The sequence below is a fragment of the Poeciliopsis prolifica genome, unplaced genomic scaffold, assembly GCF_027474105.1.
Source record: "Poeciliopsis prolifica strain line A6 unplaced genomic scaffold, Auburn_PproV2 SCAFFOLD184, whole genome shotgun sequence".
Taxonomy (NCBI): Eukaryota; Metazoa; Chordata; class Actinopteri; order Cyprinodontiformes; family Poeciliidae; genus Poeciliopsis; species Poeciliopsis prolifica.
In genome coordinates this window covers 189,056-211,821 of record NW_026562559.1, presented here as the reverse complement: position 1 = coordinate 211,821, position 22,766 = coordinate 189,056, and the positions used below count along the sequence as shown (strand labels likewise).

Sequence of the window (22,766 nt, the reverse complement as noted above, 5' to 3'; positions counted from 1 at the left end):
TGAAGACATCATCATCATCATCATCATCAGATGGAAAATAAACATCTTTTCATCCATAAGAGGATAAACTCTGACATGAAGACCCAAAAATATATGGAGGACTGATCCTGCCAAAATTGGTAGTAACAATAAAAATGAATATAGTTTGAAAAAGTAATTCACGTGCATCCAAAACTTCAAAAGATTATTTCATTACACAGTGTGACGTAAATTTATCATTTTCAACACTATGGCAGTTGTTTATGTGTTAAAAGAAATGTTAAAGCTGACTGGAAATTTTGGAAATAAACCAACAAAGAAAATACAACAAATAGTCTGTATGTAGGTTGTGTATGTGTGATAAAATTCTAAACATTAATGATGTTTTATTATATATAAACCTTGCTTAACCTATCACGGTACCTGGTGTATAAAATAAATTATTTAAAATAAACCAACTATATTAGGCCTGGTCTGGGGGGCATGTAAAGCGTGGGGACCCGCCAGGCTTATAATCCACTGGGAGAAACCCCACAGTGTTAATTAAACAATTCCTCCCATTTCTAATCTTGGTGTTTTAATAATTAGTTTTTATTTGATCTAATTTCTCATTTTTTTCTATTCTGAATTAAGCTGATTCCTGTGCAGCAAAGTCGGCTTTTCTACTTATTGTAAAAGCTTGGTTATGAAAAGCTGCTCTCAACTTTTTCCATTGCAAGAAAATTATGTAATAATAATTTTTCCCTCATTACCAATATAAAAATGTATCCACATCAAACACCTGAGCTGGACTGGTTGAATTTAAGTCAAACTTGAACTTCAGTTGGGGGCCGTACACAATCAGTAAAAGGGCAACAAATGGCCCCCAGGCCACACTTTGGATACCCATGAGCTAAACTGTGACTCAGGCTTATAAAAATGACTATAACTGGTGATGGGTGCACAATCAAGAAGATTAAATGTTGAAATTGGGTCAAAAGGAGACTAAGAAGTATCTTTCATTTCTGTAAACAGGTTGTAGCACATTTTTGTGTATGTTTCTCATCCTGGCATCTTTAGGTTTTGAAGTTTAATACGTTTTGCAATTAATTACAATCTAATTTTTGACATTACAGAAGCAGAACACTTTACTAGGGATGTGAACACTTTACAGTGCTACTGGATTAATTAAAACCAGCTTTTTAATTAATCCTCCCATGTAGAGACACAGGAGATGAAGATAGTTGCATGATAAAACTGGACCTTTAGTGACATCTAGAGGCCGTTTGAATCACACCACCAAAGTCTGGTTGATGAGTCTGGGTGGATCAACAGCAACACAGCCAGAAGGTGACCTTTAACCTCCAAGAAACTCACCAGAATCATTTTTCTAACATTAAATTGATCTGTGAGAGATGAACACTTAAATTCAGACATGATGTTTGAAGTCAATCAATCAGGAATTCGATCCAGATCAATAATTTTTAAAAACAAATATTTCAGCATTTTCCTCAACTTTCAACAACAGAAATATTGTTTTCAATTTGTGGTGCAGAATTTCATTTAACTTGACAAACCAGGACTTTTTTTGTTATTGATTATGACTGACTGTTGCTGGTAGAATAAAATAGGATTTGGTAAACTGACCTGAATCAGAACAATGTGAAACAATGTTAAATGACTTCACTTAAGATTTAAGAACAATTGGAGATCTACGCTCATCAAGAACGTCTTTAGGAGCCATTTCTTGTCAAGATCATCTGTTCAAAATGTATTTCTTAAGATGCGCTCATAAATCAATCGTAACATATATTGCGATAAACATGTGATTAATATCAATAGATAATATGTTTGATAGAATAATCAAAATATAGAATATTGACTGAACTGCGATTCAGAACCACACAGCATTCTGGGAAATGTAGGCAAAACGCTACTAGCTAAGCAAGGTTTGTGGAATCAACTAACTCACTTATTCTTTGGTTACCTAGCAACTCATTATTTGGTTACCTAGCAACAGGCTGTTGGGTAACTGGCGCAGCAACAGTTTAAGGTTTTGCCTCCTAAATGTTTAAAATGTAAAAATAACAGCATGGAGTAAAAACTGGAAAAACAGAGAAGGTCACACTGACAGTTTGACAGAATTTCAAATACTTAAAACAAAACAACTAATCAATAATTATCAATATTAATTGGTGTGAAATATTTATTATTATATGTTTTTCATCCATATCATCACAATTGCTGATTCCATTTCCCTTTGTTTTATGCTACTCTATTCTCTAAACACTTAAATATGCAAGTATGAAACTCTGAACAGTTTCCATCCCGCTCTGTGGAATAAGACACAAATAAACAAACGGCCCTAACATGAGCTCTGGATACCAGAGACAAACACAAACAAGCAGACGCTCATATATGACTTCCTTGGCCTTGAGAAACACTCAAACAATGAGGTAAGTGGTGAAAAGCTAAAGCGCGTTATCGTCGACGCGCCTCGGAGGCTCCGGCAGCGGCGACATGTTTGTTTACTGGCAGCGGAAAACACAAACACTCTCAGAGATGGGGAGACTGATTCTGAGTTACACACAGAGTGAGGCTGAAACACTGAGGAGTCGATATTAACCCGCAGCAGGAACCGGTAGGGGAGTTAGCGCCAGAAACCAGCCAGAAACAAACAGGAACACATTCAGGAAGTCAGAAGCAGAGACAGGTCAACTTAACGTTAAATAATAATAGTAATAATAACAATAGAGATGGAAATCTGAGGAGTAAACTGTAAAGAAACAGAATGTGTTTTGTTTGTTTGTTGTTTTTATTTGTAAACCAGTCGTGTCCAAACTGTTAAGTTGAAAGCCAGAAAAAATTATTTTGTTTTAGTGACAACTGTCACTTTCAAGTTAATAACTTTGAGCAAAAAGTTTGAACTCCAGTGGTTTAAAGTATTGGTATCGGTTCAATATTAACAAATCCCCTCTTCCTTAACTTCCTTGTATTTGTTGGTCTTGTGACAGTGATGACGCAGAGCATTGTGGGATGTTTTAAGTAAAAAAGCAACATCATGGCTTGTTTTATCAAAAAGTTGAAATGGTGAGGAAATTAATAAAATATCGGTAAATATCTGACAGATATGAGATATTTGGGCCTACAGATATTGGCCAAAATTTTCAAATCGGCGCATCTTAAAGTTGAACATATCATGCTGGATTTAAACATAGAAAACGCTGTGGAACAGTGAGAGAAAGTGAAACAAAGTGTTGATGCTGTAAATTTAAAGCAGCGATGAGTTTGCTTTCCTTCTACCTGTTTGATGGCCGTCTCTCCGATCTTGTCCGAGTGTTTGCGGATGCTCTCCAGGAAGTCTCGCAGCTGCGTCATGGCCGTGTCCCGGATGTGCGTCCTCAGCTTGGGGATGTTCTCAGCCATGATGGAGCAGAACCGGTACTGGCCGGCTCTGGGGAGACACGTGTGTTCCAGTTGCTCTAAAGTCCGTAACGCAGGGTAGTACCTGCAGCAACAGGAAGGAAAAGGACAGCAGCTTTTATCGGAAACTTCCAGGTAAGACTAACTCACTCAGCCTGCTCTTTCTAAGAACAGCAGCCATAAGACGAGGAGAAACCCCCCCAAACAAACGGCTAGTTTATGACCACATGACCGTTTTACAGGTCAAGAGGGGAGAGAAAGGCTACAGATGTCTGTTTACAGCTTACTGGTGCCATCTAGTGTCTGGAAGTGGAACAATCAATGACAAAGCAGCACAAAATGTTGGACAAAAATGACTAAGAACAATAAAAATCTGATATAAAACCCAGCAAAAACAATAGTCAGGATAAATGCAAAGTAAAACAGAGCAATAATCAGAATAAGAACAATTAAATAATGAGTTATCTTTATCCTGCTGCTGAAACTGTTTTATGGGGAATTTTGTGCATTAAGAGCTTCACATGACAATCAGTTCATTAACATTTTTTTAAAAATACAAAAATAAAATAAAGTCAAATCTATATGGTTTCATAAATTTGGTGGTATCAAATGTGTCAACATTACTTCTGCTCTGCATTTTAAGATATTCTGACTTGCATTATGATGAGTCAAGGCTAAAATTATTAGTAAAAAGTGAGCATGAATTCAAATGTATAAATATGCATCATTGTGAAACAATACACTGATAGTTCCTTCCACTTTAACAAGACTGAAACACAATTAAAATAATCTGAACTGGGCTAAATCTCAACATTGTGATTTGTTTGGTTATAAACCTTCTAATGCAAAACGTTAACTGATGTCGTAAATCAAAATTAAAGCCGGTGTAGAAGTTTTGATTTTCAGTCACATTTTTACTGGATTTCTAATCATTACACTTATTTTACATTTTTTTTATTTTTATTTCGTGATTATTCTGATATTTTGGAATATTATTTTTTTTTAAGTGACAGCATGACAACTCAGCGTCCCCTTCTGAATCTCGTCAAGTCTGTGTCTGTTTGCACTGGTGTCCATTTGAAACAAAAATAAATGTCAGAAGATCCTCACACACGCACCTTTTGGCTCTCATTTGCTCCTGCAGTCGGCTGTACATCTCCAGAACTGATGAAACCAAAGCCAAACAAAACACAGAGTCAGCAGGTTGTCTAGAAACGAGCTGAAAGAATCACTTAAAGCTGCCGGGCCGAAGTATAACAAACAAAAATATGTCAAATGTGAACTGCCTGGTTGACCTTTGATGACCTCTTTAAAATGATAGCAGCACAAACAAAAATTTCTGCAGCACAAATGGAAATTTTAGCAGCACAAACATTTTACACTAATTTTGATGGTTTTGTTTGATTTGGAGAAGGATCAGGGAAACTTCACTTAGCTGCTTCATGCATAGTTTGGGAGATGGGAGTGTCGGCTCATTACAAAGTTTGGTTCTGACTGAGCTCAGCTGCTTGATCCTGGTTCTAAAGCTGATTCAGAACTGGACATCCGGACCGGTACCGTGTGATGATGTTGGTCCAGCGTAGTTCTGCGTTACCTGGCAGGCAGTGAGCCAGCTTGTCTATGGTGGTGGCGATGTTCCTCTGCTGCACGCGGCACTGTTTCAGCTCCTCCATCGAACCGATGAGCTGAGAAGAAGGAAAACCGTCAGAGATTTTCACTGAAGAAGTAAAACTGATCTGAAGAGCAGAGACATCACAAACCGCACTCACCACTTTCCCATCTTCCTGAAGTCGTACGTTGGTTTCAGTCACCTGACTCTGGAAGACAAAAACAAGTTCAAACTGTTCTATCCATCTGAAGTTCTTCCTCATTTTTCCTCTCACCTTCAGCTTCTGGGCCTCTCCTCGGACTTTGAGCAGCTCAGTAATGGAGTCGACGAAACCCTGGAAGTGATGGTTGCACATCTTCTCAATCTCTCTGTCGTGGTTCCTGATCCGAGCGTCGAGCTTCTCCATGAAGAGGCCATGTTCCTGACCGTCGTACACCGACCTGCGCCAGAGGAAGACAGAGAGAAAGAAAAATGTGATTTTAACAACATACTTATTTTTAATAAGAATACATTATGACAGTTTACCCTAACATTCACATAAATACTGAGTTATAAAACAACTGTCCATCAATCATATGTGTTTAAGAAGGAAATGGAGAAAAAAGAAAAGGAGGGAAAAAATGAAGGCAAAAAAGAAAAGAAAAAGGGAAAAACATAAAGGAAGCATGAATAATAAATAAGTAGGAGTTAACACAAATTAGGTCTGCAAAGAAATCCCAACTATTAACAGAAAAAGTGAACAACAATGAACAAATTCAGGAATATAAACGTTCAAAATTAAGAAAACAGCATGGTAAGAATTAAAAGAAAAGGCATATTTAAAAAAAAACATTTTACGAGTTCATGTTGGTTTGTTTCTGATTAATCTACCGTAAATACACAAAATTATTCTACATCTGCTTTCATTTCAGGACGAAATGAAAACAATAAAAACAGTTGTCTTGTTAAATGTCCACTAGGGAGCAGTATGCACATTATTTATACTGGAACCTGTTGCTGAGAGACGGGTTCTGATTTTACAGAACCGGCCAGCGGCCAAATAAAAACAGAAACAGACAACTCTTTATTTCTCAAGCTCTTATTGTGAAAGACTTCCAATGGTATTATTTTTAAGGTTCATGTCTTTTAAGCTCATTAGGCGTTTTAAACCTGCTTATTTTACCAATTTTAACTGTGATACAGAGATTTATTTTGAAGGTTTCTGTAAGCTTTGTTTTGAAACTAAATATGCACTTTTTAATGGAAATATTTGATTTTTCTCTTTTGAATTTAAAACCTGAGGTTTAATTATATTTATATATTCTTAAAAATTGAGAAATTTGTGCTACTAAACAACAAAATAAGGCTGTGATGTTTTTGGCGTTTTGTCTGTCCCTCAGATTTACATCTTTCAACTTTCCCCTTTCCCCTTTCATTTTCCCTGATAAGACACAGACACAACCTGAAAAACCAGATGGTTCACTATCTTTTAAAATTTGTTTCTAAATTATGGATTTACTTGTAGCACCCAAAGCCAATATCCAACTAGGGGTTTAAAATGGCAAAAAGTATAATTATTAGATATGAAACAATCAAGCTATTACTTTATGGGACCTAATATGTCTTTTAATGCCAAAATATTTTAATTTTACCATCAAGAAACCCCAAAATACTTCGTTTTCTAAGTATTTTGAAAATACTTTGCTGTTTATTGTCTAGTAAATGTTGGTTTCTTTCTTTGTGTCTTCTGATATTTTCACTGGAAGAGATTTTTGGACATAAAATCTGATTTATAGGTTTAAATAAAATGCTTTTATATTGGATAAAATGATCCCAGTTGAATATGATGATGAAAACCCAAAACAGTGACCAGAGTGAATGGAAAATCCTTTTTTAGGGAGCCTCCTGGTTCTTCCTGTGTCTTTCCTACGCTGAAACAACACACACGCATACACACCACACACACACACAACACACACACACACACACACACACACACACACACACACACACACACACACCTGTGTGCAGCTACGAGTCCCTCACCCTTCCTCCTGTTGACCAGGAAGTGCCTGGCTTGTACAATAGAGAGCAGGTCTGACGCCACAGCGGGGCTTTCTTTAGACACAAACAAACACGGGAGCCACCAGTGGGATGACCTCATGCACTTTCAACAGAAGCCCAACAGAAAAGTCAGTTTTGAACTTGTAAACACAATGTAAAAGAGAAATCCACCAACAGAAATGTCCTGAAACTAACAAAACCCCATTCAAGAAACAAAGTTGACTAAAATCTTCTGCCCCTCCTCTATTTTTACTTCCATTTTAGCCTCTTAACTTCTCCAGTGGAGCGTTGAAGCGAAAGCTGCAATGCTCCACATATGAAAGTAAATCTGTTGGACTTCTCCGTCAGACAATAATTCTGAAAGCTACAACTGCAGACAAGGCAAAAAAAGTGAATTAAAGTGAAGTAAAACAGATTTGGGCACACCCAATGGTCAGATTTGGCGAAACACGGCACGTTTTCGAAAAATGTCCATGTTGCTGAACTAAAAACATCTGAATGATTGGAATAAACAGAAACATTGTAGAAATGTTACTGCAAATGTTGTGTCTTAATAGTGTCATATTTAATTTATGTCAACAACCACCAGAAAGAGTAAAAATGTTGCCATCACTTATTGTTATTAAAGCATAAAGACGAGAAAAATCACCACAAACTCCTTGTTTTAATAAACTTTGATCAATCTGCAAACTGACGCTCATGTTCGTGTGAAATCTCTTCGCTGACCTGCTCAACAGCTGACTAAATAGGATCTTAACCCAGTTGGGAGATCCCCAGCAGCTGGGTGAGTGAGAGTGATGACTCAGCAAGGCGTGCTGGACCCAACAAGCTTGTGTCAAGTCGTCTCTTCTCCCTTCACAGAGTTCCTCCAGCTGGGTTTGATGTGCAGAACGGAACAGTCTGCACACTTCCAGGCTGAAGAAAAACTGGATTTGAAACCCTAAATAAAAACTTCTTGGTTACCAAACACTGGAGTTAGCTGCTGGCTACGACATCAGCACCGTTTCCATGGTGAGCCAGAGTTTTACCGCCGAGAGGACACGTCTGACTCTGAGGGATTAACAGAAACAAGCTAGAAATAAACCTAGTGCATGTCCAAACAGAGAAAACCTACAAAACGAGCCTCAACCAGCTGGCTGCCGCTAATAACGGGGTGGAGCGCCACAAAAGCACACAGCTGAGCTCCAACCGGGTCCAACCGGGTCCAACTGGGTCCAACTGGGTCCAGTTCACATACAGACGATGAGAGGCTCTGATGCAACTTATTTTAGCAAATCCATCATTCAGATGATGCAGATTTTGCTTTTAAACACTTCATTCTTTTTTTGTTTTCACAATATTAGAGATTATTCTGTCATGGTAACAAATCTTGCTTGATGATAAATTGTCTGAGAAGTTATTTCAATAAACAATAATATTGTTGATTTGAGACCATAGAATAATGCAAATAAAGGTATAATAATGCAAGAACACATTCTCAAAAATTAGTAAACTTGAAATTCTAATGAACATCTAACACTGGAGACATTTTAATATACAAAATAAACAAAACAACATTAATTATGATTAGGACTCATTATAAAGTTTATGTACTCAAAATTGTCCATTAAAAAATGTTTAAAGAGTTTGTCATCTAAACTAAAGAGTTTGTCATCCAGTTTTTGATAGAGAAAATAAGGAAAAACAATAAATCATGCAAATGGAAGTTATTAACATTGTTTTAATTTATCATGCAAATAATTGATGTATTGCTTTTTGTGACAAGCCTAATTAAAAATACACTAAAATATGCAAATAAACAAATAATTAAGTCCCTTTTTAACCATTTTTTTACCTAATATGCAATAACAGAATTGCATATTCATTTAGTGACCGCTTGATCAATTGTAGCAAAGCATGTAAAAAATACAATTCTAACTTAATATTCTTTTAATTCTACTAGAAAATATTTATATTTTAGTACAGTTTTGGCTTAATTACTGCTTTGAGTTCCTTGTTTCTTCAGCAAATAGCGTTTTTTTAAGTCTATCCTAAAGTTAACGATTAATCAATTACTAAAGTAGATCATTTAATAACAATCAATCTGATCAATAGTTTCAGACCATGCAGAGTGAAGTTAGTTCAAATTAACATTACTGAAGCAGAAGCAAAAAGTAGTCAGTAAAAAAATTATTCAGCAGAGTAACAAAGTAATGTAAGTAAATAAGAGCTAAAGTCTGTTTTCACGATAATAGACAACAGCATAAAAAAATTATGAGTAAATTCTGGTATTTATCAAGAGTAGAATAAAAAGGATATTTACAAAACTAAAAGTGAAATGACAAAAGCACATGACGGCATAAAACTTTTGCAACATGTTAATACAGCAAATAAATAAACTAGATCTTTTTTAGCCCATATCTGAATTTTTTATGGCAATCAGAAAAGTTTGATTCCAATCTTTTCACCAACATAAAACTGAGGGAAATTAAATATTATAAATATCGGTAAATATCAATTATCAGACATAATCTGATATCACTACATTGTTAGCATATCAAATATTTATGTAGCATGATTCACAGCAGTGCAACATTAATATCTTTCCATACCTACATTTGTTGCCTCATAATTTTTTTGCAATTCTAAAATATGGTTCATTAAAATCAAAAAGCAACAAAATCTCTGATTTTCAAAATAAAACACCAAAGTATTTTAGTATGATAGGTGCAGCTGATATTTTTCATATCACTCAGTCCAGCAATGAACCCACGACCTAACGAATGGTTTCTGTCTGTGGTTCATCTGATGAACCTCAGGGGCCAGCAGACGGTAACCATGGTGATTAATTATAACATGTAAAGACAGAACGAGCTGCGGTGGAACCTAGAAAACCTCAACGTTTGTAACCCGAGGGAGTCCACTCTGTCAGTCAGGGAGGAATTTAGCAGCCAGTCTTGACCTGCTTGCTGTTGCTGCTCCAGGAACCAAAACCCAAAGACACAACAGACCTGCAGTACAGAAATGGATCCTGATTAACACTATTCACTGTAGAAATGATACAGAACACCACTGCTAGACTCAGTCTGAATTTATTTGGACAACATTTACTGCTGGAACAGCTGCAGGTTGGTAAAGGCCACAACAATCAAAGATCATCAATAATAAATGATGTTTTCTGCTTATAGTGGACAAAGTGCTGCTGCTGCTGCTAACGCTACAAAACACCACGGCTTGGTTTAATACAAAACAAGAAGTGATAATCAGCTGTGTGTTTCGAATCCGCATTTTATGCATGCATCAAAAAAATGCATCTCTATGTAATTTTTTTTTAAACTATCAAACTGAAAAAGCATCCATACATGTACAACTTTTCCATGTGGTAGATTAGTAGGTATGTAGATTGGTACATAGGTAGCATGGAGGTAGGTTGGTTAGGTGGTATGTAGGTAGGTACCACCAACCTATGTACGTAAGCTGGTGGTAGGTTACTAGGTATCTTGGTATGTAGGAAGGTTGGTAGGTAGATAGGGATTTTCCTCAGGAAATTGTAATTTCATTCTTCTACACAGCAGTCTTGCATTAACATCAAACACTAAAAACATAACATTAAAAAACATTAAGACTATGTGACTTTTACAAAAAATGTGTTTTCTTTTTTTACAATTATCATAATGTCATGGCAGCATAAAAAATTACAAATAATCTGGGTAAAAATCTGATCTCCTTTGCTGCCAGTGTTCCCAGTATCAACTGCAAAAATACACCACTCAGTCCAAAACAACCAGAGACAGGAGGTGGGTCTTAGAAGAGCAATTAAATCACATGACAGCTTTCCACTGCTTATGTTGATCGATTTTAAATATTAACAGACCTTTTTTAAAGAAAAAAATATTCTCTAAAAAGACTCAACAAGGAAGAAAAGTTCAAACTCTTTCCAGAAGCTAACTTAGTCACAATATAAACTGACCCAGAACATTTGTGGAGCTACGTAGAGCAAGAAGTGGAAAAAGGGAAACGACTGGGACAGAAAGAGGCTGGAAAAGATGAACCATCAGGGGGGAAGTCCCCCAGCGTGGCACCGAGCAGCTCAGAGGAATGTGGCAGCCAGAGGTGCTGAAGCAAGATGTCAAGTTGTGTTAGAGCCTGCATGTATTTTCAGACTGCTGCGAACGCTGAATGCAAACTCTGATGTCACAGAGCAGGCTTTAAAACACTCCTGTCAGTTTATAAAGCTTCAGCTTCCATGCATCACAAATCTGCAACACATTTCAAGAAAACTGTAAAACAGCCAAAACACTGAGCTTATTTCTTCACCAAAGCGCCTTTGTGACGACATATTTTTAGACACATTGTCTCAAAAGAGAAAAAAAAAACCATCTAATTAATTACATTGGAAAACAGAAATGACTGTTGCATTAGAATAACAGGAAAAAATCCATCTCTGAAAAGCACACAGACACCTTTGATAAGGCTTCAATAGGGCAGTTGCTCATCTGCATTTCCTCCCCTCATTCACAACTCGTTTCCTCTCTGGACAATCAGAGCAAACACTGCTGGCCAAGGGCGCCGTCCTCCTGTGTAGAACATTTCCATTTCCGAAGAGCCTGAAATAAAACTAACCTGCTAATGTTCACAGATTTCGTTTCAGAAAACTCAGTTCTGAGTCAGTTACATAGTGTGGAAAAATATTCAGACCACTTGTAATTTTCCACATTGTGTCATGTTAATGTCGATGTATCCCAGTCGGACTCCATTTAAAAAAACTAATGCGAAATGGTCGAGTTGAAATAAAAGACGGCAAGGTTTTGAAAACATTTTTACAAATAAAAATCTGCAAAGTGTGCATTTGTGTTCAGGAGTAAACAGTCCAGTCAAAGCCTGGACTTAAATACAATTCATAATATGAGGCAACAATAAACAGATTCTATTCACAAAATAGCTGCAAAACTGTAATGAATATAGAATCAAATTTAAAAGATACTTTATTGATCCTAGAGGAAAATTCTAACTCTTCAAGTAGTTGTCATAGATGCTAATTCAAATGGGCAGGAAAGATTTTCTGTAGCAGTCAGTATTACAGCAGCTATGGAAAAGCTTCTGACTGAAGACACTATGAAACACTGAGGGTTATCCATAACCTCCTTTATTTTATTAAATACTATCTTAACGCTCTCATCTGCAGATATTCCCTAGTCGTCACCAGAACAGAACAAACCTTATTTACCCCCTTTTTTAGCATTTTTAAGTCGCTGGTTCTGATGCTGCAAACCCAATAAATGATAGCTGTAGAACCAAATAAGTAGTTTTGGTAGGCTTTGTTTAGCAAAACAAGAACTACTAACTGATTCAGAGTCTCTACTAAACAACAGACCTACAGCATAAGAAATTGTGCCAATCATTAACAAATATTTAGCATTTTTAATGGGCGACGGTGACAAAACAGGCAACTGCACTTGACACTCCCTGATCAACTGTACAGATTACCTGCTGCTAAATCTAAGCTTAATATGTAAAGCCTTCAAAACATTTTCCCAAAAGGCTGACAGAAAAAGACAGAACCCGGGGATGAGGCTTACACCAAACGGAGAGCATTAAAATTCCTATGAAAGCAGCGTTTCCAATAAGTGTGAATAGAATGACAAGTAGTTAGCTCAGGAAGCTAACGTTAGCCTAACGGTTGCTTTACCTCCTGATAAAAGTTACCAAAGTTAAAGGGCAAAAACAAGAGAACCGGGTTTTGACAGAAACATTAAGTCAGACAAGAGGTTCTGTTTAAGTTTTAACTCCAGAATGTATTACATAAAGTAGCCATATCTCATGTTTGCTCAAGTTAGCCGGTTAGCTGTCCGATAAAGGAAGCATGTGTGTTCAAAGTTTTGAAGGCGCTCTCAGGAGCCGAGCGGTGGACCGTCTTCCAGCGGGACTGACAGGCACGTAGCCGCCGCAGGCTGACTCACCGGAGTGTCGGCCCGATGCAGTTGGTGTCCGTGCTCTCGATTTCCCGCAGGATGCGTTCGTGTTCGGCTGCTGTCTCCACGCTCGCCATCCTGCATGTTGCTCTGGACGGTTCCAAGCTGCGCTGAACGGACGGGTACTGCGGACAGGTTGGGAAGAGGAACCACACAGTGGGTTTAGGAAAACAGACGGGGCAGCCCGGGTGGGCGGGGACTCCATGTGTTTCCAACCTGTGGTTCCGGAAGGAGGTACCGTGCGTGTTTGGTGAAAAGTAAAACAAACCAAAACATTGTTTCCTCTTGAAACAAAAATATTATATTTAAATAAGTGTTGTTTTTTTATTATTATTTTGTGTATATATAAAAAAACATGAATTTAAATTAGGCTTTTTCTTTTCCATCTTTCAAATAATTAAAAAATTACTAGTGAAAGAGTACCTTATATTTTGACATCTTTATGCCTCACCCCATATATGGTTGACTATGGAGAAACGTTAAAGAAATCCAAATGTTTAGCATTTCCAGTTTTTAAAATTAAAAGAATTTCTACAATTAAAATATTTCCAAAATAATCTTTGACTAAATTTAGTTCTTTTAGGTCACGTACAGATTTTTTACACACATACAAAATATAATTTTGTAAATGAACTGTGCAAATAATTACTCAATAAATAAATAGATTTTAAAGCGATTTTATTTTTGAAAGGAACCAACATCCGGTTTTTGCCTCTAAATCTCTTCGCCTTGACGCCGATACGTCATCGTGCTGCTGCCTGTCGGGAGAAGCAACAACAGGAGCTAAACATGGAGGTAAGTGAGTGAATCTGCTGTTTTATCACCAGGACAGTCATGCACTGAGTGTTGGTGAAGCTTTATCATCATTTAGTGGAGTCTGGTTGGATGAATGGAGCGTCTTGGTAACGTGGTTTCAGCTCACCGTGCTCTGCAGAACCAGAGATCAGAGTCCATTCAGCTGCAAAGGCTCATTTCTGAGTTACAAGGGTCAAACATTTTTACTTTTCATCCTCAGACAATTTGCAAAAGTCAAAAACTAACTCAGAAATCTAAGGGTTCTTTTCAGAAAATTTCAAAAACTAATCTAAAACTTTATTTTGTTTTTTTTTTAGAAAATATTCCACTTTTCAATCTCAGAAGTTTCCAAGATTTCTAGAAAACTTATGAGATCAATCTTCCAATACCTGCATCTTCTCGAATCTTTCATGTCTTTTTAGTGTTTTAGTTTTGCAGAAATCCTCTGATGAGCTCCGTTTGCGTCACTTAATCATAATATTTAGTTTGACGTTCCCAGGCCCAGAGGAAGTTGATCAACTCGGTGGATTGCTGTGTTGATGAGGCCCTGTGCGGCCTGGTCAGGGCCTCCGGGGGCCTCGCTCTGCTGAAGGGCCACAGGGTCGTGCTTCGCTCTGACCTGGACAGTCTGAAGGGCAAAGTGGGCCTGCTGTCCGGAGGAGGTTCTGGACATGAGCCGGCACACGGGGGTACGACTTTTTACTATCCATGACCTTTAAATGTTGGAGAAAAGAAAGTACACTCTAATCATTTAGGGAAACTAGGAGTGCATAATTATCGCATCATTTATTATAAATTTCTTACCATAAGAATTTTTTATTCTTTTTAATATGGATTCCTTAGTTTTGGGAGATTGTTGATCAGCCGATAGCTAAATATGAAGCCTATCTTATCCACTGATAATAATTAATCACAAGATTAACTTGATCATTTCCATTTGAACTATTTATATTTTTCTCTTTTTCTACCAAAATTGGTTTTCAGTTTGGTGCTTCAGTCTCAACCAGCCCCGTCTTTTGAAGCACAGTTTTGTTTGAATTCATTTTATTTGTTGCTTGTGTTGTTTATATTTAAAATGTTTTCAAGTGTTAATGTTTATTAGAATCTAAAGTTAATTGAGAAGGGTTCTTACAAGATTTAGCAAAATTTCAGACAAAAAAAAGCATAGGCAAATCAGGTTTTTTAAATCAGTGCATCGCTTTTTTATAAAGATGACGTCGACTCAAAGATATTCTTTTTTTTTTTTGCTTCATATTTTTTTAAGTCTTCTTGATGTTTTTAGTTCTCTTAAGTTAATTTAAATCGTTTTAGATCCTAATTTGTGGTAGTATGTAAAACCAGAGAACCAGAAGTGGGTGTACTTTTTTCTCCCCACCATTCTATAGGTTTGCAGTTAAACTGGAGTCCCAGTTTAATGTTACTGGTCCCAGTTTGATGTTGCTGGTCCAGTTTAATGTTGCTGGTCCCAGTTTAATGTTTCTGGTGCGTCATCAGGTTATATTGGTGCTGGCATGCTGTCTGCAGCCGTGGCAGGAGGAGTGTTTGCCTCTCCGCCTCCTGCCAGCATCCTGGCTGCCATTCTCACCTTACACCAAGCAGGTAAATCTGCTCTTCAAATATTAACTAATTTAAATGTAGTTTTCAGATAAAACCCTAAATGTGGAGTCTGGCGCCTCTTTCTGGCTCTCCAGGAGCTTCTGGGGTTCTTCTCATCGTGAAGAACTACACCGGGGACCGGCTGAACTTTGGCCTCGCGGCAGAGCAGGCCCGTAACCAGGGAGTGGCCGTGGACATGGTGATTGTTGCAGAGGACTGCGCCTTCGACCGGCCCAGTAAAGCCGGCAGGAGAGGCCTGTGTGGCACCGTCTTCATACACAACGTGGGTCACAAAAAGCTGAAACCACAATCAGAAAAGGATCAGATGACGGATCAGTTAGGAAAGTGTTTTTATTTAACTTTTCTAGTTAAAATGCACAGTTGGTCGCACTGCTGCAAGGAGGTCCTGGGTTCGATTCCAGCCCGGGGTCTTTCTGCATGGAGTTGGCATGTTCTCCCTGTGCATGCGTGGGTTTTCTCCCACACATGACTGTCAGGTTAATTGGTCTCTCTAAATTGTCCCCAGGTGTGAGTGTGTGTGCATGGTTGCTTGTCCTGTCTGTCTCTGCCCTGCGACAGACGGGCGACCTTCCAGGGTGACCCCGCCTCTCGCCCAAAAGGTCAGCTGGAGATGGGCACCGGCACCTCCTGACCCCACTGGGGGATAAGGGTGTTAGAAAGTGGACGGATGGATAAAATGAATAAAAGTGTTGCTGTTAAACTGTGTTCAGCCGGGGCGTTGGCAGAAGAAGGCTGTTCATTGGACCAGATTGTTTCTAAGATGAAAGAAGTTTGAAAGGGATTGGTGAGTTTTTGAGAAGTAAAAATAGTTCTAGATTTATTTTGTGGTATTAGTGCTTTTGAAAATTATGTCTTTTGGTTTGAACACCACTGTTTTGACTTGCCTGAGTTCATCTTATCTGATAATTTCACTGTTTGTGATGGATTCTTCCATCACAGGCACACTGGGAGTGAGTCTTTCTCCATGCAGCGTTCCAGGATGTCTTCCCTCTTTCGACCTGCCGCCAGGAGCCATGGAGCTGGGACTGGGTGAGAGCCGTGACAGGAGGGTCGAGAGGGTAAAACGTGGAGGAAGGGTTGAGGTTGTAGACCTGATGGACGGAGGTTTAACTTTTCATTCTATCTATAAGGGATTGTTATGAAACTGCTCTAGTAGTGGTTTAAAATGCTTTAAAAACTGATAAAACTTCACTGAAACTGTTTTTATTTCTAGAGTTTTTATTTGACTCTAGACTTGTCACAATAACACACTTTGCTTACGATAAATTGCCCAAGTAATTATTGCCATAAACGACCATACTGTTGTTTTGAGACCATTTCCAAGTAATTGATAATGATATAAAAATGCAAGTTTGCTCTCAAATTCAGAAATACTTGGCTGATCCTAAAAGGACATTAAATAAAAAGAGACCAATAAACTTTAATTTGTGAAGAATGCTTAACCCTGGAACTGGAAGATATTCAAAATATCCAAACTGAAACACAACAACCAAAAACAATAAATAAACAGAAATAAAAAAACACAAAAGAAACCACAAATAAAACGGATCATGATGTTTCTATGAACAAAATTGCCCTTCAGAAAATATTAACCATCAGAGTGGAAATGGTTTAAATCATTTTAATTTAAATGAATAATGGGTTATTGCTGCAGGATAAAATACCCTATTAATAATGTTTATATAAGTAGCTGTTAGCATGACTCAGAAAATTTATTACTGTTACTGTAAATAATATTTTGTTTGACTTATTCTCAAATAATTCAGTCTTAACTTGTACTACATATGAATCTGTTGTCCATCAGGAATCCATGGAGAGCCTGGAATTAAGAGGTCAAAGGTCAGCCAGAAATACTAACACTAACCACCCGTAGTCGTTTTTATTTTAATGTATGAACAAGCTTTGTTTCTTTGGGTTCTTGACAATCAGGTGGCGTCTGCAGATGAGGTGGTGAAGACGATGATCGATCACATGACCAACCCAGACAGCCAATCACATCTGCCTTTGAAATCAGGTCAAGGTTATGACATTCTTATTAGTTTGGTGTTTCAGTTAGCATGGACCATATTGCTGCTTGTTTTTAATTAAGCTATATATCTGTATATCTCTCCTTTCTCCGGTGAGTGGGGCCCCCTAGTGCCCGACCACGACACCCCAAAACATCCTAAAATATAGTGATCAACCTCACAGCCTCTCCAGGATCAGGTGTTTTATGCCTTAGTGACTCCAGTCAAGGCATGAACTGCTTATTAAAACTTGGTTTCTAATGTTGTTATTACAGGTGACAGTGTTGTTCTGTGTGTGAACAACCTTGGCGCTTTGTCCTGCCTGGAGATGGCTGTTGTTACCCAAGCGGCCATCACCTGCCTGGGTGAGCAGAGAGCCGCTTCCATCTGTAGCCATTTAACGAAACTTAATATCAGTGTTTCAGCAGTATACTATGTTAGAACAGTAACAGCATGATTTAACACCACCTTAGCCAGGGCTGCATAAGAAATCACACATTTACCGTTATCACATTGTACACAATATTGCAAAGATTAGCTTGCACTGATATAAACTGGTTAATTATTTAAGAAATTTATATTTAGACTCTATATTTGGGGACACTTGTTTTTAAGTGCAGCCAGATATTTCAGCATTAAAGGATTTAAAACAAAAGGTCATAGATTTTTACTCCTTAAACTGACGTTTGAAGCTGTTAAAAGTCCTGTAAATTTAAGATTATTCTTTCGGGTTTGGTGAGGGCTAATGTTCATGAAAAAGATTTAGAAACGTGCCAACATTAGATTTCCGATGCAGTTTTTAAGGATGTGTTTTTTGGATACAAGGGACAAAGTGAAGCATGGAATGGACCTCAAATGAATAATCCTAAACTGAGGTAGATTATTTTGGTTAAAATATAAAAAGTGTTTTTTAAGGCCAAAAATTTAACTGGTGATTAAGTCGATTTGTCCTTATTTTGTGTTTCACTTAAAACAGTTGAGTCGTTTTGGAAATGTTAAATATAAAAGCAACACTATTTTGTTTTTATTTTGATGTTTTTGTTGGACTTTTGTTCCAACGGTTGTGTGGAGGTTTATTGACGGTCTCCATGGTTACAGAGAGCCGTGGGGTTGTGGTTGCCAGGGTGATGTCGGGTCGTTCATGACGTCACTGGAGATGGCGGGAGTTTCTCTGACCCTGATGAAGGTCAACCCAGAAACACTGAGGCTGTTTGGTAAACAGCATAAACCTTTTGTTTCACGTCATTATTTAAAAAGTAACAATATGGAAGGAAGTTTTAGGTTTAGGTGAAAATTTAAATTTTGTTTGATTTCATGTGCTTCTGCTTCAATAGTTTTCAAAACTATTTAGAATTTTTTTCACTAATTTACTGTGTGAGACATTTTTACATTTATGTAACTAAAATTTAGTCAACTTATTAAGTTTAATCTGTTTTTGCAGTTAGTTAACCGCATATCTCAACTCAGATACTAAGACCAGCGCCCCCGCCTGGCCAAACCTCAGCACTGCTGCTGTGAGCGGACGCAACTGCATCACTTCAGCTCCTGTTATGATCACACGGCCACAGGATGACAAACACGCCAAAGGTCACTAAATTTTGTTAAAATCTGTTTATTTCATGTAGAAATATTGTAAATAACTTTGCATCTAACGCTCCAAGAGGCTGGTAATGAAATTTATACAAAGCGAACTGCAACAGGACAAAAAATTATTAAATTACAATATATTTTAACTTATTTGGTACTAAAAATCAAGCTAGTTAACTTAGGTTCCTATGTTAATGTATTATTTCCATGTAAATTTAATCTTTTACATTTTTCCCAGGGCCTCTCAGTCCCGTTATGCACAAAGTTTTAAACAAGATCTGTTCCACCTTGCTGGAAAAGCAGGAGGAACTAAACTCTCTGGACCGGGCTTCCGGGGACGGAGATTGTGGCAACACTCACGCTCAGGCCGCTAGAGGTGAGACAGTTTTTACAGGAGGAAAATAAAAACCAATACCAAACCATTATCATGTTGCTCCTGCAGCCGTGCAGGAGTGGCTCCGGGATCATGTGGTTCCTGGTTGCCCGGGGCGACTGCTTTCCGTCCTCGCTGGATTGGTGGAGGAGAAAATGGGCGGATCCTCGGGAGCAGTACGGCAAGCTGATTTGTTACTGTTTTCAAGAACCAAAAATGTTCATTATAGAGAGAAACAATGAAGCTGAAAACTTGACAAACATGAACAGTAAAACTGATGTTAAAGACACTTCAAATTTTAATTAATAAACATAAATGCTCTTTTTCTAAAGAATTGAGTAAAGGCAATTCTTACAGTTCTTTGACATGTCTTTATTTTTCTTCAAATGAAATAATAAAACAGCACAACTCGGACAAGAATCACTTCCTTGACAAGCTTAACACATATAACCCAAGATTGATGTAATGAAACAATTCACAGCGGTTTGATTATGTGCTAAAATGGCCTGCCATAGAAGCTTTATGTATTTAATTATGTTCATATTTTGCCAAACAATCTGAGATCAGTTCTTATTTTCTGTTTTTCAGCTGTACAGTCTGTTTCTCACCGCTGCAGCTGGTCATGTGACCGAGGGGAAGACCAACGGCGCCGCCTGGGCTGCTGCAGTGCATGCTGGGACGCAAGCCATGAGAAGGTACCCAGATAACCTACATCACCTAAACACATCAGTCTAAAGAGATCAAAGTAAAAAAATGTCTTCCTTCAGATACGGAGGCGCTGACCCTGGAGACAGAACGATGGTGAGAAACGAGGATTCATGTTTAGATTTATCATGACATAATGTAATTTACTGTTAAGCCTGACCCTGTTTGAACTCTGACCTCTGCTGCTGTCTTCATTCTGTAGCTGGATGCTTTGTGTCCGGCTGCAGAGGAGCTCATGAAGCTAACTACAGCACCACCTGCTGGACAAATGGATGTGCTTCATGCAGCTGTGGCGGTACAGTAACTACAGACACGTTTCATATTATTGTTTCCATCCAGAACTTTCATGCATGCGCACAACAATGGAGGGTAAAAAGACTTTTCCATGAACCTGTAGAACAACTGTTAACAAAATGAAACCTGGAGATGTAGGTATTATTAATTTAGTGAATGCACCACAGCAAAAGGGAAAAATAACACAGAAAAACCATTAAACAACTCAAAGCCACTTTTTTTTCTTCAGTTTTTCTGCCCTCTCAGTCAATTTTGCTACAAACAGATCTGCTGACAATGACAACTGAGTGACAACAGCTCTACTAATGTATCAGGATTTAACCCCAAAACACAAACATTTTCCACACAAAGAACAGAACATTAAATTTTTTTTTTTAACTGACCCGAATTCCACAGCACGTCTACATGCTAGCTTGTCAAAGTCAAGCTAGCATTACTGATGTACTTCCCTCTACCTCGATATTTCTTTGTAATTATATTTTGCCTGATCTTGTTATCTCATTGTTGTAGTGTTGACAATTAGTAGCAAAGCACTGCGTCCCTTTTTCTTTTACATATCATGCATACAGTAAAGATTTTGTGCATGATGTCGACAACTTGACGGCTAAAACCGGTCGTCTCCCCTTTATTTCCTCCGACTCCACAGAAAGCAGCTGCGGGAGCCGAGGCAACCCGTGACCTCACAGCGCGGGCCGGGCGGGCCAGCTACATCGCCGCCGAGCGGGTCACCCTGCCTGACCCCGGCGCCGTGGCCGTAGCCGCCATGTTGAGAGCCGTCGTAGAAACGCTGGCGGAGCAGAAGTGAGGCAAAACCCACAATGTTAGTAGAGATTAGTCACAAACATTGACAATTTAATCACAAAAATCAGTTTTATTACAGTCAAATGTTTGTTTTCATATTTGCTTGCATAGAGTGGTGGTTAGACCCTCTAGACTGAATCCTAGTCATTCCTATGATTTTAAGAAAATGTGAAAAAAATGCCTCAATTGTGCCTTACGATTTAGACATCAGCACCATCGTGCAGTTTTACATAAACAAAAATAGTTTTTGCATTCCTGTTAGGCTAATTTTCAAAATAAATAAAAATAAAACCAATTTTTTTTATAGAAAGCCTTGAAAATGACCACCTGCTGTTAATTGTTGCTTCGAACAAATGTGAAATATGAAGTGGTGTCACATCTGAGAAAAGCAGTGCTTGCCTCAAACTTTACTGTTTTTTGTTCTGTTAAAATTAAAATCAGCTAAAAATTGGGACGTTCACCTGTTTCTTTGTGTTATTTTGTTTTCATGTTTAGAAGACAGTGTTTGGATTTGCTAGCCCTGCACAAACCCCAACATTCGAGCCTACATGTTGGACAAAGTTAATTTATTAATTGTTTAAATTGCTGTGGTGTTTCCTTCATTTTTCAATTATTCACATTTGAAATCTGAATGTTCATTTTCCATTTGCTTTTAGATATGAAAAAGATGAACTTCCAAACAAATAAGTCTATTATTTGAGCTACACTGTAAAAAATGTTCCTGGTTTTATTTTAGTTTAGCATCAGACTGACTGTAATTGAGTCAAACTTTCTACAAACTCTAACCTCTTCTACATTAAAAATTAAGTACTGACTCTCCATCTTACCTAGATAGTCTCTGAAATTATATGTTTTTGTCAAAAACTGTGTTGACGTTTCCCAGTTGCACTAACTAAATAAAAATATTTGCTATAAAGTGTCATTTTTGACTGTTTTTACACCAGAAAACCCTCAGTATATCACCTTGTCTGTAAACAGATATTTCAAGTCTTTGCACAGTTTGTTTATGTGTGGCCTTTGACTAGGACATGTTAACACCTTTAGATGCTTTGCTCTAATCCGAGCCAACTCAGATTGTGTGTTCAGGGACATCTTGTTTCCCTGACAGTGTCAAAGGAAAGCAGTCCCACAGCATAATGCCATCACCACCATGTTTTACCCTATGGATTACATATTCGACCTGAAGTGCAGAATGAGTTTTCTGCTAAATATCAAACGTTAAAAAGGTTCGGTTTTATTGCCTTTTTAAGTACCAGTACAAAACTTTTGCTCCACAACTATCTGCGTCTGTTTAACTTATAAAATGGCAACAAAACACACTGAGGTTGAAGATGAAACGTGTAAAAATGTGAAAAGTTCACGGCTGTTTGAGCCAAGCTGAGATGCAGTGAGGTTGTTTTTTATATATATATATATATATAGGAAATCAATCAACAGCTGAGGAAACAGCAGAAACTGACAGATTAAAATTAAGCAGTTCTTTTTTCAGTAAAGATGTAGATAAAATTAATCTGTTTCTGTCTTTGCTCTCCTCTTCCTTTTAACTTTCATTTCTTGGTGTTTCTCTCAACCTCCACCCGTTCACCGACTTCCTGCTCCTCTCT

At 37.9% G+C, this 22,766-nt stretch overlaps 2 protein-coding genes across 2 annotated transcripts in view; one reads left to right on the top strand and one right to left on the bottom strand.

Annotated features, from left to right (window-relative positions):
- LOC129356672 (exocyst complex component 6B-like) overlaps window positions 1–13,099 on the bottom strand; it is a 55,293-nt gene extending 42,194 nt beyond the window's left edge. The window contains exons 1-6 of the mRNA XM_055026242.1: window positions 12,973–13,099; window positions 5,265–5,430; window positions 5,151–5,198; window positions 4,976–5,066; window positions 4,500–4,545; window positions 3,262–3,466 (exon numbers count right to left, since the gene is read on the bottom strand). Coding sequence (XP_054882217.1) covers window positions 3,262–3,466; window positions 4,500–4,545; window positions 4,976–5,066; window positions 5,151–5,198; window positions 5,265–5,430; window positions 12,973–13,061 — 645 coding nt within the window. The 5' untranslated portion in view covers window positions 13,062–13,099. The remainder of the gene's footprint in view (window positions 1–3,261; window positions 3,467–4,499; window positions 4,546–4,975; window positions 5,067–5,150; window positions 5,199–5,264; window positions 5,431–12,972) is intronic.
- Window positions 13,100–13,695: 596 nt separating this feature from the next.
- LOC129356671 (triokinase/FMN cyclase-like) lies at window positions 13,696–22,084 on the top strand. Its single transcript, XM_055026241.1, is given in 18 exon segments — window positions 13,696–13,779; window positions 14,279–14,468; window positions 15,274–15,378; window positions 15,471–15,662; window positions 16,107–16,184; window positions 16,336–16,425; window positions 17,201–17,235; window positions 17,326–17,410; window positions 17,678–17,767; window positions 18,501–18,536; window positions 18,539–18,616; window positions 18,870–18,989; window positions 19,228–19,365; window positions 19,432–19,538; window positions 19,951–20,057; window positions 20,130–20,163; window positions 20,270–20,362; window positions 21,008–22,084. Coding segments are annotated over 18 exon segments (1,743 nt in total). The 5' UTR covers window positions 13,696–13,773; the 3' UTR covers window positions 21,167–22,084.
- Window positions 22,085–22,766: the final 682 nt, after the last annotated feature.